Source organism: Cygnus atratus, chromosome 4, assembly GCF_013377495.2.
Source record: "Cygnus atratus isolate AKBS03 ecotype Queensland, Australia chromosome 4, CAtr_DNAZoo_HiC_assembly, whole genome shotgun sequence".
In the NCBI taxonomy this organism is placed as follows: Eukaryota; Metazoa; Chordata; class Aves; order Anseriformes; family Anatidae; genus Cygnus; species Cygnus atratus.
In genome coordinates this window covers 68787628-68806046 of record NC_066365.1, presented here as the reverse complement: position 1 = coordinate 68806046, position 18419 = coordinate 68787628, and the positions used below count along the sequence as shown (strand labels likewise).

General features: G+C 35.3%; 1 protein-coding gene across 1 annotated transcript in view; it reads right to left on the bottom strand.

Annotated features, from left to right (window-relative positions):
- POLN (DNA polymerase nu) overlaps positions 1-18419 on the bottom strand; it is a 99493-nt gene that overhangs the window by 52408 nt on the left and 28666 nt on the right. The window contains 3 exon segments of the mRNA XM_050710576.1: positions 2763-2877; positions 3320-3397; positions 4940-4997. Coding sequence (XP_050566533.1) covers positions 2763-2877; positions 3320-3397; positions 4940-4997 — 251 coding nt within the window.

Sequence of the window (18419 nt, the reverse complement as noted above, 5' to 3'; positions counted from 1 at the left end):
GGCTTTCCAAGATGTGTTAGAAAATATTTACAAACAGCAATCCCTTCAAACAGAATAAAACATTTAGTATACCACTTGGTATATCCCTTGCACAGATTTTAAAGCCCCGGGATTAAGACCTAATAAAAATCAGGAGACCAAGGGGAGATAAAATAGTTTGTTTTGCTCCTCCTTCCCTCAACTTGTTCTAATACCAATGGGAGGGGAGGATGGGGATGCGTGTGTGTTATTTCATGCAAACTACACAAGGCTTTTTTCTAAAAGCACATAAATATCATTATTTAGCTATGTTTTCTAAAGCAACATTTGTACAGCTACCATATTACACAATAATTAAATTCTGTGTCTTTAGACCTTTTCTAAGTTCAAATAACTGGCTAATTATTTTATCTAGTAGATATTTTTGTTTTCAAACTTTCCTAGCAATGACTATATTCAAAACAAGGATACACAGCTGTTTCCCTGAATTACTTTTGTCCTTGCAGTTATGATCATGTTAAATCTCCTGGTTTTTGACACGAGTTGAATAAATACACAAATCCATATCTATACGGGCAAATTAAGTATTAAATAAAGGGTCTATATATGTATTCAGTTACTCAGTTCACATTTGCAAATTACTGTTTTGCAGGGAAAAAAATAGAAAATTAATTTCAAAATTATACTCTCAGAGTTGGTGTTATCCATACAGTTGACATTCCTCTGAAATCCAAATTTGCTCTGCCATATCATAATTCCCCTAGCAGCCAGCCATATTCCACTAATTAAAAATGTGGATTAAAAAAATCAATAAATATCTGGAATGGGAAGATACCTGTGGAGCTCATGATTTTGTGTCTTCTCGTTAGTGTTTAATAAATTAAGGATAAAACTCCAAAACCCAATATAAGTTCACTAGGAACTGATCCAATAGGAGGAATTAAATTTGTCAGAACAGTGGATGGATGAGACAAAATGGATGTCTACATGTGAAATGACCATCCCAGACCTACATCGTACTCAATAGTGAGAAACCAACACTTTTAACAGGCAATTGATCTTATTACATAAGGGGTATCAACAATATGCCAAATTAATCTCACCAGGTATATAACAGGCATCCAAGGTTAGACCAGAGGAAATCCAACCTTCATGCTTCTGTAATTAATGTCATATAATAGATTCAATAGTTACTTCCAAGCATTAGCTTTCCTGAAGCTTAAAGTAAGAGTCAGCAGGAATCATTATGTAATGATTTTGTAGACACACCATGACACTTCTGTCTGATAAAAATATTTGTCTGTAATATTTCATTAAATTTAAAGTTACTGTGTAGCAACTATAAGAGGTTGATGGCTGCCAAAAGCTGTGAGGTTGCTGAATAGAATAGTATTTCTGGAGCTTTGCCCAGAGTTGAGATAAAATTTGACTCATCTTCATGCATACATTTGCAATATACCTCCAAACTAAAAAAAGGATTTAACTCCATCACGAGGTTCTAGTGATATGTCAGAGCTAAGAATTGATCATAATGTCAATAGAAGCTTCTAAGTGACTTTAAAGAAAAAGGTGATCTTTCCATAGCTTCATTTGTTGGGATGTTTGTGACCTTGAGTTGTATTTCCCAGACTGTACGTGCATGTCTCAAGCACGAATTCAGTTGTTGGTAACATGAAAATTATAAAATAGTTTATTTTTACTACTTCATAGTATATTAGCAAATACCACACTGAGTAGAAATTTAGAAACTGTAGAATTTGGATTGAGCTAGATCAGGACTGATGAATTCATCTTATCTATTTTTGCTTTCATTTTTTTCAGCTAGCAATCTTCCAACAAAAACAGGGATAAAAAAATAAAGAGAGAAGCAAAGAGAAAATATGGAAATTGCATGACATTTACATGACATGATTCTGTCCAACCTGCTTACATGTTATATTATTTTATTGGATCTTTACCAGTGTTGCACGTTCAAATTGTAAGATCTATCTCCCTGTCTCTATAAGATCTATCCTATCCGCTTATTGAGTGCCCATGCACTTTTGAATACAAAGTGAATACCAGCCTACACTTTTAGGCATCATCATAATAAAAACAGTAATAAGAAACACTCTCATACAGCTAAGTTACTAATATTCTATCTTTTTGGATTGTTAATCTTTTGGTCTGCATGCTGAAGAGATCAGTAAACAATAATCTGGAAATGGATGTAAGAAACATTTTTTTTAAATTACTATGTACCACTTTTTCAAAGTATCACACATCATCCCTCAGAAGATGGAAGCACTAAATCCTATGAGCTGAAAGGAAGCCCATGAGATCTAGACATATTTCTTGTACATATATAATTTGATGCCAATACTGCTATTGAATAATCAACCAGATTTCAAGAATGTTTTTACTTTTACTAAGAAAAACTGTTCTGCAATGTTTCAGACACATACCCTACTTAAATGCTGCTCTGGAATTCTAAAAAAAAGTATTGGTGAACAATTATATAGTGAGAAACTTATCAGCATGCGCTATGCAGAATATGTTATTGCACTGGTTTTAGTCTCAAGGATTATACTTGTCAACTGGATTAGAACTTTTTGGCATACGTCATTAACAACAGTTGAGGAGAAAAGGCTCAGAAAGACAGAAGGGAATTATTACTCCTAGTGTTAAAACACTATTAGATTAACAATAGATACCGTAACAAAATATTGTTCTTTATTATCACCACACAGTAATACAACAGGTTTGGGGCAATAAATATGCCAAATTGCAACATTTACTCTTACCACTGAGAAGCCAGTGTGGTAAATATATCAGTGGTTTCAGGTTCTTGGAACAGTTTCAGAAGCTCTGGTTCAGATGATAAGTCAGCAAGGATCCTTAATTCAATATGGGAAAAATCTAGAAAACAGTGTTAAAATAAATCTATTGCTCTAAAATAAAAACATGTTTGCATTTTAACCAAACTATCACAAATCAAAATACAAGCCTGAACTGTTCAGTCATTTCCTCTTGCTCAAAACAAAAACAACAACAAAAACAACACAGCTGTAGAAAGCACATCCTTAACGAGTTACAGTCCAGCTACAGATCACACAGTGCCCGACTCCTTCATTATCTTCGGGTGTCAGTTAATCTTATTAGCTCTTTGTTTCTACTGACAAGGCTTACAAATTATCCACATCTAAATCACACTAAGGAGTATACATCGTATAACAATATTAATTGATACTAAGGGATTTGACAGCCTTCTAAAATATAATGTCATGCAAAGAAGAGGGGGAGAAGACATCATAGAACTGAGAATATTAATATGTATGAGAATAATAACACATCGTCTTACCTGCTGCTAAAAACGTATATCCTTTCTTTGAAACAAATAATGCTCTTGGGGAAATGGTTACTATTTCCTCTTCTTTTCCTAGAGAGGAGGCAGACATTTATGTACCAAATCGCCATCCAAAAATAGTGTTGCAAACCATAGCAGGTTGTTAATGCCACTCCCAACACCCAACTGAAAATACACAAATAACAACATACCATCCTAGCAGAGCATCAACGTCCAGCATCACAATTATTTTACTCATTAGTCATCCAGAGCATCTGCATCTCTGACATCCTTGCATTACCACTCATTTCTCCCACTTCTTTTTCAAAACCAAACCATTCCCAAAACACTAGCTGACAAGTAACAATAAATAGCATTATTCACAGATCACTTAATAAAAGATGCAAGCAAATAAGAAAGAGTCTACAGAGATGAGCTAAAAATGTTTTATTATCTTTGAACTTGCTGCAGCAATGTGCTAATAACCAAATTCTGAGTTATAGGAGGTTGGGAAGTATGATATTAAGAACATACAGCCAATATAGGCATCCAAATCCTAATGAAAGAAACCCTCTACAATATCTCAAAGCAATGCTGTACCTCGGCAAGGTATTAGAAACTTGGTGTACTCTAGGAAAACTCCTTGTCTTAGCGTAGAAAGGAATATTTTATTTTGAACAACCATAAAAATTCATCTGATCAGTGATTACTGACAGCTGATAGCATAAGAGTGAGGGGGGAAAGTGTCTCAATATAGGAATGAAGAGCTTGAAAACATCTTTGAGAAGCGCATATAAGAACATTAACAAATTTAATTGAATAATTTCCAGAAAAGCCTACATGCCACTGCTAAGCACTGTGCCACAGATTTACACAATTTTTTTTTAATAGTAACTTCAAAAAAATATTTACAAAAATAATTGAGGAAGATAAAATAAAACTGCTGTCAACATTTTATACCATCTTAAACAGACTCCTGTCTTCTGATATGTATTATATCAAATGCAGAGACTGGGGAGCTGTTAAAAAGCAAGCCTGCCCTTACCTATTCAACAAACGAGCAACATTTCCCAGCTATGATGGTAGGTGTTCAAGAAAGAATTTATACAAGCAAATCTCTCTTATATTAGAGTCTACTGTGAGTAGACGTTTTATTGCTTAGGTCATGCTTTTCTAGCCTTTGAATCTCTCTTATTCACCTGCCTTAAATCCACTTTTGTTACCAAAACCAACACATCTGACAAACTGTTGGTGCTTGTCTTTGAGCGGGATTAAGATAACCCAGCATTAACATCTCCTCAGGAAAAGTCTTATAAGCTGAATCCCCCAAAAACACTCCTAGGATGCTAAATGTATTTAAGATGCATAATTTCATCCGGAAGAAGGAACAGTGAGATTGTCCAAGGAAATAAAGTTCTAAAAGTTTAAGACTATTTCGATTAGTGCTGAAACAGCAAACTTTTTGCAGGAACCACCAGCAAAAAGTGATTGGTTTAAATGTTAAGGTTCAACTATGAATCAATAATCTGTTCTATTCCTTTATATTGGAGTTTTTGGTCTGCTTTAAAATAAAAAATATCTTATTAAGAAATAGAGATAAAATTACCTTTTAACATTTATAAAAACACAGTTTACCTTTTATATACTGTTTCTTTATAATTCTCACTGGATGTTTAGAGATACCTTGAATGTTCTACAAATAAGAATAAAAAATGCTTAGTAAGTTAATGTTTATGGCAATGTTTACAAACAATTTATAAGAAGTATAAAAACATTAGCGAGACTAATGCCAACATTTTTTCTCATATATTAAATAAGATTAACCTGCCTTTCAAAGAAGTGTTCCCCTTTCTATAACAAGTAATTCTGCATATTTGCCGTTCCTTGACAACTGGGAGTTTATGAGAATGATTTCTCACTGGCAGCTTTTACAAATTCTAATTTCTGGATGTACAATAATCAGTAACCCAATTAAAAACATTTTCTCTTTAATTTTAACCTGTATTTTTAGATATGGCACATTACTTTCAAGAAAAGAATACATTTGAACTCTACCTAAAGCTAAGGGAACAGACTTCAGACTCAAGTCTTTTTTCTAACATCTATTCCTGCTGTTTTGAAATGCACAACAAAATAAAGAAAGGGCTGTTTATTAAGTACAGCATATCAGCCACGGTTAAAAGTGACCGCTAAGTTTATCAACAAACATAAGGCAGGACAAAGGTTTACTAGATTTTTCTTTGAAGATCTGGGTTCATACATAGCTTACATCTCATACAGTAAAGCATTGAAGATGTCACATGACAGCTTCCTTCTTTTATCTTATGACATTATGCCTCCTCGTCTAGAAAGGTAACACACCTGAGCTTGATGTGTATCAAGCTCAATTTTCATAATTTCATGCAATTAATTTGCAAGTAGTTCAGGAGTTAGATGAACATACTAATATTATGTAATCTTGTGAATTCAGTAGAAGGAAATACTGCTATATAATTTCCAAATCAAAATGATCATTTTCTATATAATTTTGAACTCAAAATCATTATTTTAAACCTAAGAAGGGTGTAATCAAACTGCAAAAGTTACTGAAATTTAGAGTGGAAGTAAAAGAACAAAAATGGAACAAGACCATTTCTAGTCTTAGTATCACCCTGAAAGATCCACAATTGAACATATTAAAGTCGAAGCTCTGCCATAGCACCATACACAGAGGAACTGTTATATAATATACATAATATTTCATAGTGCAGGTCAACTAGGAACACAGCTCTAAGTCCCCCAGTACATTCATATTCTGGTACTTTGTGGTGCAGAAGAAACACTAATATTTTACTCTTCAGTTTCTAGGAACATTTAAAAATACAGTTGTGGGAATGCTTATTATAATGCTATTGACCACATTTTGAAATAAATGGTTACTTAATCTGTGCACAATACTAATATTTCTAATGATAACTATTGATTTCTATTGATAAATTGAGGTAGATCAGTGCTTGTTCATATGAATAACATACAATTTAATTAGTCATAAAAGGTAGTGGATTCTCAGGAATATAGAAAAGTAGACCCTTCATTATGTACCCAGACACGAATGTGGGACCCTAATTTCATATATTAAAAAAAAAAAAAAAAGGTCATACAAATTTAATTTTGACTTCTATCATTTGAATGGCAGAGAGCATTTTATGGAAGTTTTCATCATGGTCTACTAGTCTCTACTAGTATTGACATTTCATTTACCTAAGATAACTTCCAGCATATGAGTATAGGTTAAAGAGCTCTTTAGAGTTACTCTCAGCGATTACTGTTCCTTAACTTGTTAGATTCAAAGTTATGAACAAAGTGAAATAAAAAAAGATGTATTTCAAAATCTATCTTATAGTGCTAAAATAAATCACTATATTGCCATCTCGTTTTCACTGAAAGCATATGCAGGAAGTCTGCTTTTAGAGCATTTTCAGAAGTGTTACTAATAAGTCTGAAAAACACTAGCAAGTAATTGCAAGTGCAAAATGTACTTTCACTTGTAAATTAGCTAACAACTCATAATTTGAATAAATCTTCAGAAAAGAAGTAGTTCAAGAAACATGAAAGTAATGCTCATCTTTAAGCTACTGGAATAGCTTAATAGATTTCTCTTACCTAATTTCAGACATCTTTAGGTTATTCTTTGGTCTAAACTAGCTGTCTAGTTCCCTCTAGTACCCCCCTATAGTCAGTAGTCAAAGACAGGAACCTCCAGGGGGTGATTCAATCTACCTGTATAAGACACATTTACAGCAACTTGACCTAAAACTTGCCTGAAAGTGATTTCTGAGATTTAGATTATCAAATTTGATGAGATAAATTTACTTTAGATATTTTAAAAGATGAGGAAATAAGGAGACAATCATAGAAGAGTCTTCCAAATGAAAAGCTTTCCTCCGCTTGAGTTGAAAATTATGTGACGGTATTATTATATCAAAAGCGGAAGACTGATATGGCTTTGGTAAATGACTATTACCACCTTGGGCTACAAAACAAAGCCTGGCTTTATGTATTTATTTCAAGCATATTCCTGCAAAACCATAGCAGATCCAATCTGAGATGCAACTACTATCCCTTAGTGTTAGAAAAAAGGAATACATGCCCTGTTAGAAGTTACACAGAAACAAATTTGTTCTCTCTGAACTATTATGCTCCAATAGACAAGGAACATACCTGAAATAAAGTTGTGGAAAAGCTGGTTGTGAAAGTTAACTATTAATACTTCTCTTCATTATTTCTGGGTGAGTAAATAAATAAATAAATAAATAATCAGGCTATTCTAGTGGATGATTAACAGGAAAACCCCAGCATTAGTTTAAAAAACATCTGCAGTTGCCATTTCTGCTAAAGAAATGCTCATCATGAATATAAAATATATATGTATATATCAAAACAGAGATAATTAAACTAGGAGTTTGATTTTACTCCTTTAGTTTTGTTGAATAATAAAAAAAATATATATCTAAAAATAATGTTCAGATGTTCCAATGGATAAAAGGACAGATGAGGCTAAGATTCCAGTTCCAATTATCTTCGAAAGGCTGTGGTGATTGGTGATCAGGAAAGGTTCCTGAGTACTAGAAGAAAGCAAGTGTCACTCCTATCTTCCAGGAGGCCAAGAAAGAGGATGCAGAAAACTACAGGCTAGTCATCCTCTCTTCGATTCCTGGGAAGGTGATGAAGCAACTGTTCCTGGAAAACATTTGCAAATGTAATAAAGTCAAGATGATGATCTGGAGTAGTCAGCATGGGGGAAATTGTGCTTAAGCACTGATAGCCTCTGTGATGAAATGATGAGCCCAGTGGATGAAGGGAGAGCAGCAGATGTTGTTTGCCTTGATGCTAGCAAGGCTTTCAAAACAGTCTCTCATACAAGCCTCATAGACAAGCTGATGAAGTACAAGCTAGGTAAGTGGACAGTGAGGTGGACTGAACACTGGCTGAACTGTCAGACACAAAGGGTTGTGATTGGCAACACAAAGTCCAGCTGGAGGCCAGGCACTAGCGGAGTACCCCAGTGGCCAATACTGCTCAACACCTCCATGAGTGACCTGAATAATGGGATAGAGTGCAAGCCCAGCAACATGGCAGACTGTACAAAACTGGGAGGGGAAGCTGATACAGCAGAAGGCTGAGCTGCCATCCAGAGGAACCTCAACATCTTAGAGAAATGGGCCATCAGGAGTATCATGGAATTCAACAAAATGCAGATTCTGGCATGTGGGGAGGAATAACACCATGTCCAGTACGTGTTGGGATATGACAGTCTGGAAATCTGCTTTGCAGAAAACGACCCGAGGATCCTGAAGAAAAACAAGTTGAACATGAGTCAGCAACAAGCCTTTGCTCCAGGGAAGGCATCCCTCCACCACTCCATCAACATCCTGGACTGCATCAGGAAGAATGCTGCTAACAGGTCAAGAGAGGTGATCCTTCCTCACTCTGCACTCATGATATACATCTGGATTGCTGGGCCCAGTTCTGGACTGCCCAGTACGAGAGAGACATGGACATACTGGAGAAAGTCCAGTCAAGTGCCACTAATATGACTCAGGGCTTGGAGTATCTGTCATATGAGCAGAGGCTTACAGAGGTATTCAGACTTTAGAAGCGAAGGCTCAGGGGGGATCATATCCATACAAATACATGCCTGATGGGAGGGTGCAAAAAAGATGGAACCAGATTCTTCCCATAATAAAACATAATAAAAACTTTTCTACCATGGCAGTGGTCAGACACTGGAACAGGTTGCCCAGAAAGGTTGTGGAGTCTCCAGCCTTGGAGATATTCAAAACCCAACCAGAGAAACATGCTTTAGTGGACCCTGCTTTAAGCAGCGGGGTTAGACTAGACAATCTCATCTAGACTAGACAAGTCTCATCCAAACTCAACAATTTTGTGATTCTATGATTCTGTTTTGATAATATCACTGTTATTGATTTATTTATGTATCCCAGTGCCAAACAGTGGAGAGTGTCTTCTCTTCTCTTCACATGATTTCTGAGCTACAGTTGAAGCCTTCAATGGAATGAGACAGTGGAAAGCCACAGCAAGACCATGGTTTCATCCCCAGGCATTTTTTTAAAAAAACATTTATAGTACATTGTAGCATAACATTAAAATACATCAAATATTAAAGACAAATATTTTGCAGAAATTATCGGTTGGCACATCACATCTTAAAATGCAAGCTGTGAGAAAAAGAACAGTATTTTCTTGATTATGGAAAAGGTATGTAAAAATGTACCATCCAAGCTTCATAAATAATTCTGGTAAAACTGCAACACAATTCATGAGATCTACTTGACTGTATAAATGGAAATTTCTATATTTTATGTTTTTAGTCATGACTGGTAGAAAGCTGAAAAAATACCCCACTTCAACTGCACACTTTTCTTTTTCACCTTTTTATTTCCAGTGAAACTCTTTGTTTTCACTACAAGCATTAAATGACTAAAGATGAAATTTTGTAACATAGATATCAAAACTAAAAGAAAAAAAGGAGAAAGGCAAAAAGAATCATACCACAAATCATCAGAGTGAGAAAAGCCCTTCAAGGAAAAATACAACTCAAAATCTCACTGAAAGGTGAAAAAATTGAGCAGCAAGGAATCAGGAAAAATGCAATATCAAATTTTATGAGCAAGTGATTACATTTTTTTATCATTGCACATTTTCTTCTACAGTTTGTTGAAAGTCTAACCAAAATCCTTTTTCTCTGTAAATACTCCAGCCAAGCGCTGAATCTGATCCATATTAAACTCACCTTGGATACGAGAAACACAGACTAGCTGCTTTTCCTGGGTGTCCAAAGCTGAAACCTTCTTTGGCAGAGGACCTAGCACTCACAATCAATTCCTCACCCCTTTTACATTTTCAGTTACTTGACACATTCCCCCAGCATGCAGATGATTGTTGGATCTCTGGTTCATAGTTAAACTCTTCAAAAAAACATCATGCTGGAAAAGCAGGGATCATAGGCATGGTGGGAAAAAAAGTCACTATGAACACTAGATTAAAACTGTACATGCCTAAAAACAAAGACTCCTGACTTCTTTCCTTCTTCCTCCATAATCTGATTTTCCTGCTACTATAATCCATTCTGACTAATGATCCTGAGACATTACGTACTTTGTTATAGCAGAGGTTAGAAATCTGTTTTCTTGTTTCTGAAAACACCACTATTAAAAGCAGTTCTACTTTTGTCTGCTGTTTCAGGTAAAGACTGCATAGATTCTTGCCTCTGCTGTTAGCTTCTGTATATAGAGCCTTTCAGAAACAATGACAGTCTTAACTCCAGCAAGGGCACTCAGAATTGATGGACTCAATATGTCTGTTAGGGCCTCACAAATATAGCGTTCTCATACAGTGTTCAACCTGAGAAGAGCACAATTATCCATGAAAACAAAAACTAATCAAAATTCAACAAACAATATATGCTTCCTAGTTTTATGAGTATATACTCAATCCATTACAATTTCTGTTGAGCTTTCCAGTTTTAGTCTCCAAATTCTACATCTACATTTGAAACTAATTTGATCAATGTATGCTTGATTCTTTCTTAGGTTAAAACAGCACATTCTTTTGGTCCTTTCACAGGATTACAGAATACAGATACATACTGGCTACATTACCTTTGAAGTCAGTGTGGTTAGACTTCACGCAACCACAGAGGCTGAGATGCATCTTAATTATTTTATACTCTGCCAAGTAGGGCTGTTGCTCATTTTTCCTACGTTAAATCAACATTTCAGTTATTTCTGTTGATGCAGCTAACCCATACCTCCCTCTTCCTCTCCATACACATTTCCAATAGCATAAATTGCCTTTTTTTTTTTTTTTGGGGGGGGGGGTGGGGGGGGTGGCAAGGGGCAAGTAGCTTCAGTCAATTTTTGTAACTCCCTAGAAATAAATGCCCACATATGTATACAATGACATCTATATCCATATGTACTTTGACTAGAAAATTGCTTGTCCATCTCATAACTGCTCAGATCTGCGTGATTTTAAGTATGCAATATGCAACAGAAAAAAGGCTAGGAAGTTATTGAAATAAATGGGAATGCACAGAAATGGCTGCAGACTAAGATCATTTGATTCTAATTAATTTCTGCACTAATGTCGGGGCTTATTTAAAAATAAGAACAGAAACCAAACTTACTCATTGAGATAAGGGTATCCATTCGTAAATTAACACAGCGTGGATGTATCATGAGGAAAGATCAAAAACAGCCAAGGAGTTAGACTGAACAGATCTAAGGAAGCAATTAGCCTTTTCTCCTAGTTGTCACTTAGTGATCAGATAAAGTTATAACACACACACACATATCCTTTAGTATAGCAACTAATCCACCTGCTGTTAAATGAGGCATGGTGCCAAACTCTACAGCAAAATAAAACACAAACGGAGGAATTAATACTGAGGCTATCAATATTAGTAAAACCCCCTAACTAGTTGCTCTTCTTGTATGCAAGAATATTTACTAGGGCTGTGATCTTGTCAGATTGAATTATTCTAATAGAGGTTGCTTCGGGATATTTTTTTCCTGTTTCCTAATAGTTGAGAAAAACACAGATTTTCTCTGAAAAAAAAATAAAAATCTAGTTTATCTCATGAAATGTACCACTCTAGCAAAACTCAAAGCATTACAAATCCAAAAACATTCTAGAGTTTATCCTAGAATCACCTTCTCCCAAAACTTTATGTAAATAATTAGGGCACAAGAACTCAGCTCTGAGGAATGAAACAGAAAATAAGCTCTTAAATTTATCTGTTTGATGCCTAGCATTGTATTAACAGTTGGAGCAGAAGCAATACCTTGATCTGCAAGACTATATTTTGTTGAAGTGATAACAAATAGGTAGATTAGAACTCCTTTGAGCTTTATATTACACATCTCAAGAGTTATATTTTCTTTTATTCTTGTATTCTTCTATTGTAAAATTTCCCTTATTTGCTTCTTCAAAATTTTATTACTCCTTTTCCAGTTGTCTTTTCTGTCTCTATATGGGACTACACCTATTGATAAACTGTGCTCTCAATAGCTCGATTAATCACTTACAGCAGAAATATAAGCACAGGTTCAGTGAGCTACTTGCTTAATTTTCAACATTCTGCTCACTCCTTTGTTAAAGACCAAAGCTGCTGGAGAAACAGTGAGGAAAACTGCATGCTGCCCAAAGTAGCATTCTTGCAAAGCAGAACAAGTCTGAGTCCTGAGGGCACTCAACCTCAATTCACTAAAATTGTCTGGCACCTCCGAAGTCAATGGCAACTCACTCAGGAGAAATTACACAGCAGAAATAAAAACAAAACAAAACAAAAAAAGTAATTCCTGATTTCTCTTTTGGAAAATTGCTATATTTAATTATTGTCCATAGCAGGATTTATTTATTGTTGCAAAAGAATAAGCAGTTTTCTCTGACTTCTATATGAGACATAATTTCTAGACAGCCTGAAGATCTAATTTTTAAAGTACAGCATGTACCTCAATAAATAGAGAAAATACGAAAACGAACAAGGTCACCATAGCAATACCAGTCTGGAATGTATGTGTACTTGCATTCCTAAGCAAGTCTTGACTTATGTGCAATTGCCACCTAGTGGCTAGGTAAAAATCGAAATGTCCATTTTCCTTACTAAAAAACACTGACTCATACTAAGTTCTGCTAAGTTTTCTTAAGATTAGGATTTCTTAAGTTTTGGTATTAGTTACTGTTTTTCAGCAATGGACAATCCTTCAAAGGTGATGCAGTTGGTTGTACCACTCCCCTCTTGTCTCATCCAGCAGCACAGAATTATCAAGGGTTTAGATCTGTCAGTCAAGTGAGAAATGGAGAAGTAATTCATCACCTTCCCACAAACTTAAGAAGCTTTCAAAATGAATGCAAGAATGAAAAAGGGCAACCAAGTATACTGAATTCTTACTTTAGAAAGTTAGCCATAAGAAAAGAATAGCATATTTGATTTCCTATTACTAATCTGCTTTTTGTTATATATTTCTAAATTTAGACCTGCCAGTGACCTTAGGTAATAATGTTGTAGAAACATGAGAAAGGATTACTGAATGATTTTTTAAATTAAAAAAAAAAAAAAAGTGACCTTGCTAACTTATTGATTTGACATGTTGTGACAAATTCTTTTATAAAATTATGGGTTTGGCCCAGCTGCTTGTTTATATACTGACCGATTACTAACCTTTGCACAGTAGGCAACAGAGTTTGCATACACATGGCTCTATGCATCTTTCAAAGAGACAAACTTTGCTTTTATTTCCCTTATATAAAGTAATTTGTTAACCTAATTTAGTTCATTTTCCAGAAGAAAAATTTTACTCAGAACATAAGCTCTGTTAAACTAACATTCATTAATACAGGAGGTTCTGGGATGAACTTCAAGAAGATGTGGTCTGGTTTTAGTGAAAAAAAACAGTGCTAAGGCATGGATAACATGCCTTAGGAAAACAACCTTTTGAGTAACAGTTAGAGCCAGTAAATATCGCACTAGTTGCATACTAGCTGTATCCTATAGCTTTAAAGTAAGCAGTGTCAAGGGAGTATTGCTCAAAGGTACAAATATTGGGCCTTTAAACACATGAAAAAAAACGACAAGGTTTCCAGACTGGAAGAATTCCAGACCGGAATCTTTCTAAAGAAAAGGTGTTACAGTTGTTTTATGTAAGGGTAAAATTTAGCATCTCAAACAAGATTCTTCCACATACCGAGGAATTTACTGAGTATATGTTAGCAGGGAATTCCTCTCAAAAAGCTACAAAGGACTGAAGAGGAGGCTGATTGAAGGAATTAAAGGAAACCTAAATAACCAATGTCAGTTTCTTTACTCACTGTGAGGAAAGGACAGTTCTTGATCTGGTAGAAGGAGTACTTTACTATGAGTTCTTAACTAATAGCCACGGCTAGCGGATGATAACGTTAGTACAGGAGAACTGAGGACAGAAAAGCTGCACAGGAGTTAGCACCATGACCTCTGTCCTTATTCTGTTTATCTTCAGTGATCCTTATACAAGCCACTATTTATTTTTTGTTCCAAACCTGAGAGAATGCATCCGTCTATAGAACTGTGGGTGAAATTTCCTGAGGTTTTTTGGAAGGATGCTGAGGAAATAAAGAACTGGCAAGTTTTCCACCCGTTCATACGGGTGAAAAAGAACTGTCAGCTGAGAAAGATTAATGTAATGCGGATGCAGATTGACAGAGATCATTTTCCTGAAATTCTTTAGGAAGCCAATGACAACACTTTCAAAAGCAGTGCTGTTTGAAAACACGACCATCCAAGACAAGAACACTCTCTTGCTGTATCTAACTTTTGATCTTCTATAAATCCATTCTCTTTTCATCATTCTTCATTTCTCTCCTTCCTTTTTTGTCCTGCCAGAACTGAAGTTTTTGAAGTGATTTTTTTCTGACTGAAAGACAGGATGGGAGAAGAACAATGCACAGCACAATAAACTATTTAAACACTTCTGTTATATTAAAATTTAATGAAACTTGTTCTGAGATCAGAATTAGACTACATATTTCCCTTGCAAAAAGTAATTCAGTGGTTAAAAGAATATGCTAACATCTCTTACTTTTGAGAGCCTGGAAGACAAGATGCAATTTTTGCACCTGAGATCATATTTTATTTTTTAATTGTTCCCTCAGAATATAAGTCTCCAAGCTTTGAATATTTTCTAGAAGTGCATTTCTAGAAATCCTACTGTTTGAATATTTCATATGAAGAATAAAAAAATCTTCAAGCAGAATTTCTAAAATCTTAATCAACTCATAAGAGGTACCAACAGCTTCATAAAAAATAGGCACACGAATATTTACATGGATGTGAAGATAGATGCATTCTGCACGTTGCTGGAGACTTGATCGGTGAGCAACTGTCTTTCAGATGAGGACAGTGAAAAGGAACTTAGGTAATGGGCTCTATTAAACTCTTAAGTGTGGAGGTATAACAACTGTGACTACATTGGGACTTGAGAGGATGCTAACAGATGCCAATCTGAAGCAAATGTAACTTGCTTAGGTGGTAGTTGAAATAGTAGTATGAACAAACAGTGGAAAAATAAAGACTGTGATAGATTACAAGTGAATAGCATTATTTTTCTCTTGTAATCAAAACAGCCTGCTAACATTGCTCTTAAAATATTAAAATCACATGGAATAGGACTCCAGAATTCCAAGAGACACAACACAGCATACACATTAACTTTTATACCAGACTACTTTAATTTATAGATATTACTAAAATTAATTCTTTAAAAAATTTTTTAATTTGTAAGATAGTGGAAACTACATAGTTAAAAAAGACACATTAATCAAAGGTGACACTAATTTTGTTTGTTGTTAGTTATGTGCTCTAGTCATGTACATATTAGAGAAAAACACTGGCAGTAGAACAAGCTGTATTCCAGCACAGATTTCTAAAAGGTGATCGGTGTATAGCTTTGGCTTCTACCTGCAGCAGTTCCAAAATATATTGGCAAAGACTACTCAAAGGATAAAATGAATCAGCATATAACCAACTGTCTTAACAAAGCCCACTCAACAGCAATAGGCACTCAACTGCTGACAATTTAATTTATACATAATGTAATTGCAATGTAGTATCTTAGACATTGAACAGAACAAACGGAGGTACACAGTGCCATCATCTCTCTAGCAAAGAGACACTTAACAGGAAATTTTCCTATCCCATTCTAGAAGTCTGAGCTTCTCTGAGGAGTGTTCTGCCAGGAACTAAAGGAGAGTGAAGGAAGAATTAGGCCTCTCAGTCAATGTTTCATAATGTGCTAATAGCCGACATTACATACATCTTTCATTTTTTGAGCTGTTAATGCTCTATGTATTTCTGTGCTTATGTCTAGTTTGTAAAAGAAGTAATGACAGACTCCCTCTCTTATCCTGCATTAATAAAATGCAAGCATTTTTTTGTGTTGATTACTGTACAGAAGCAGATTTATACTGGCTACACATCACCATCGTATGTATAATTATGTTTTGTGTGGTATTTAAAGAAAGACAATCCCAAATAGAAGTTATCTACATGATTGTATTGCTTCTGTTACTACAAAATTACAACCCAGATGATGCCCCAAGCTTTACTGAGCCAGATGGAAAACATTATCATGTAAAATGTAGTCTATGCATCCGATACACTACACCCACCACGAGATCCATGCACATGCACAAAACAGGAGCAGAGAATGCCAAAGATATGCACATACCGTAGAAAAGGATACTGGGAGTACACAAGATGCTAGAAGAACAAAGGTCTATGATGCAATTGTAGGTCTTACATCTGCAATTTGATATTAAATTAACTTGATGATGTTCTGGAGCACCAGACATCGGTGTTATGATACTGCTAACAGACTTTTCATACTGTAGTTGTCAAACCCATAACTAAGAGCACCTTATTGTAATGTTAACGTAATGTAAATTTTTATCACAAAAGCAATTGAACTGAAGTCATCAACATGCTCATTCTTTCAATCAAGTAAAATTTCCTTATCAAAACAAAAAACTGGGAAGCAGGGAAGAAAGAACTGTCTCCCACATTGTTACTAGTTTCTTTAAATGCTAAAGTCTTCACTAATATATAATTCAAAAATAAAGCAGCAGAGATTGTAAAAACATCAATACTCTAAATACATAAAAAGTCAGGTATTATTTTAGTGCTATTAAAGCAACCATAACAGCTATACATCTCAAACGTATTGAAACAAACATACTGAAAAGAAACATGACAAAAGAAAAGCTCATTTTGAATTCAAGATGTACTCAGGGAACAAAACCCAACCATAATAAATGGCATGGATGCTCTGATTTTATCAGCATATCAGCACAGCGATAGCTGTTTGTACTCCTAGAAAATATGACACTAAACTGCTTTGATACAAAAGGTCCAAGCAAATGCACAGACTGTCATCTCTGTTAAGACAACCATTTTTTTTCAGTAAAGCCCATGTCAGAGCATAATTACCTAAAAGTGGTTTTGTTAGCCTAAATGACATTAAAGAAAACTTTTGGCAATATGTCTTATATGAACCTGGAATACATCTGTCTCCTCTCTATCCTTAGTGCTTTCCAATAAACATATGAAAAACAAACAAACAAACAAAAACACATAAAACACACTGAAGTAAAATCAATGCAAACCTAAGACCCACACTATCCGTCCATTTGAAGTGTTTGTTCATTTCACTAGGTCAGCATATGGAAACAAGCTTACAGAAATTGTATTCACAATAGTGCAGTTTCAAAAGCAGCCAAGGTATTGGGTCATTTCTGCCAAAAAAAAAAAAAGGGGGGAAGATGAGATCACATCCCTGCTCCCAGACTTAGTGTCTGCCTCCTTACATTGCATGAGCTCTGCCAAATCCTTCCACGAATTGTGAAGGAAAGCAAGACACTTCAGTAGCGGTGAGCTACTGTACAAATTTGAAATACCTTGTAGAATTCCATCTGTGTTGGAATCTAATTGTGACCAGAGATGATAAACTTGCAGAAAAAAACTATTGGTATTATCACAGATCAGCTTGTAACCTTAATGAGGCCGGGAATGAAATGTCTGAAATTTGAGAGCTGTCACAATAGTTTGATTGCCTGCCTTAGTTTGCCTGCCAATAGTTTGACTGCCTTGCTTTTTGTCCATGTGCATGGGTATGCTAAGGATGTAAAACCCATTGGGATAGCTTTAGAGGGAGACGAATGGGTAGCATCTCATCCACACTGTCCATAAGCCACAGGACAAGCTATCCCAAAACTACAATTGAGTTTTAATTAGCTTTAATTGATTCAATTAGTCCATTCACTCCAGAAGACAGCCCAGAATGGAAGAAATACCTACACAGTGTGGGAACAAATACAGTGTCTCTACTTCAATAGACTCTCTTCTACGGGAACTGAAACCAGACTTCTTATTCATATTCCAGACACTGATGGATAGTAACACACGTTTTCTAATAAACGAGCATGCAATTCTCTCTCATGCATTCAATATCAGAAGATATTATTCATATCTGCTGGAAAGATTGAAGTATTTTCAATATTCAGGTTTCCTACAGTTTGCCTT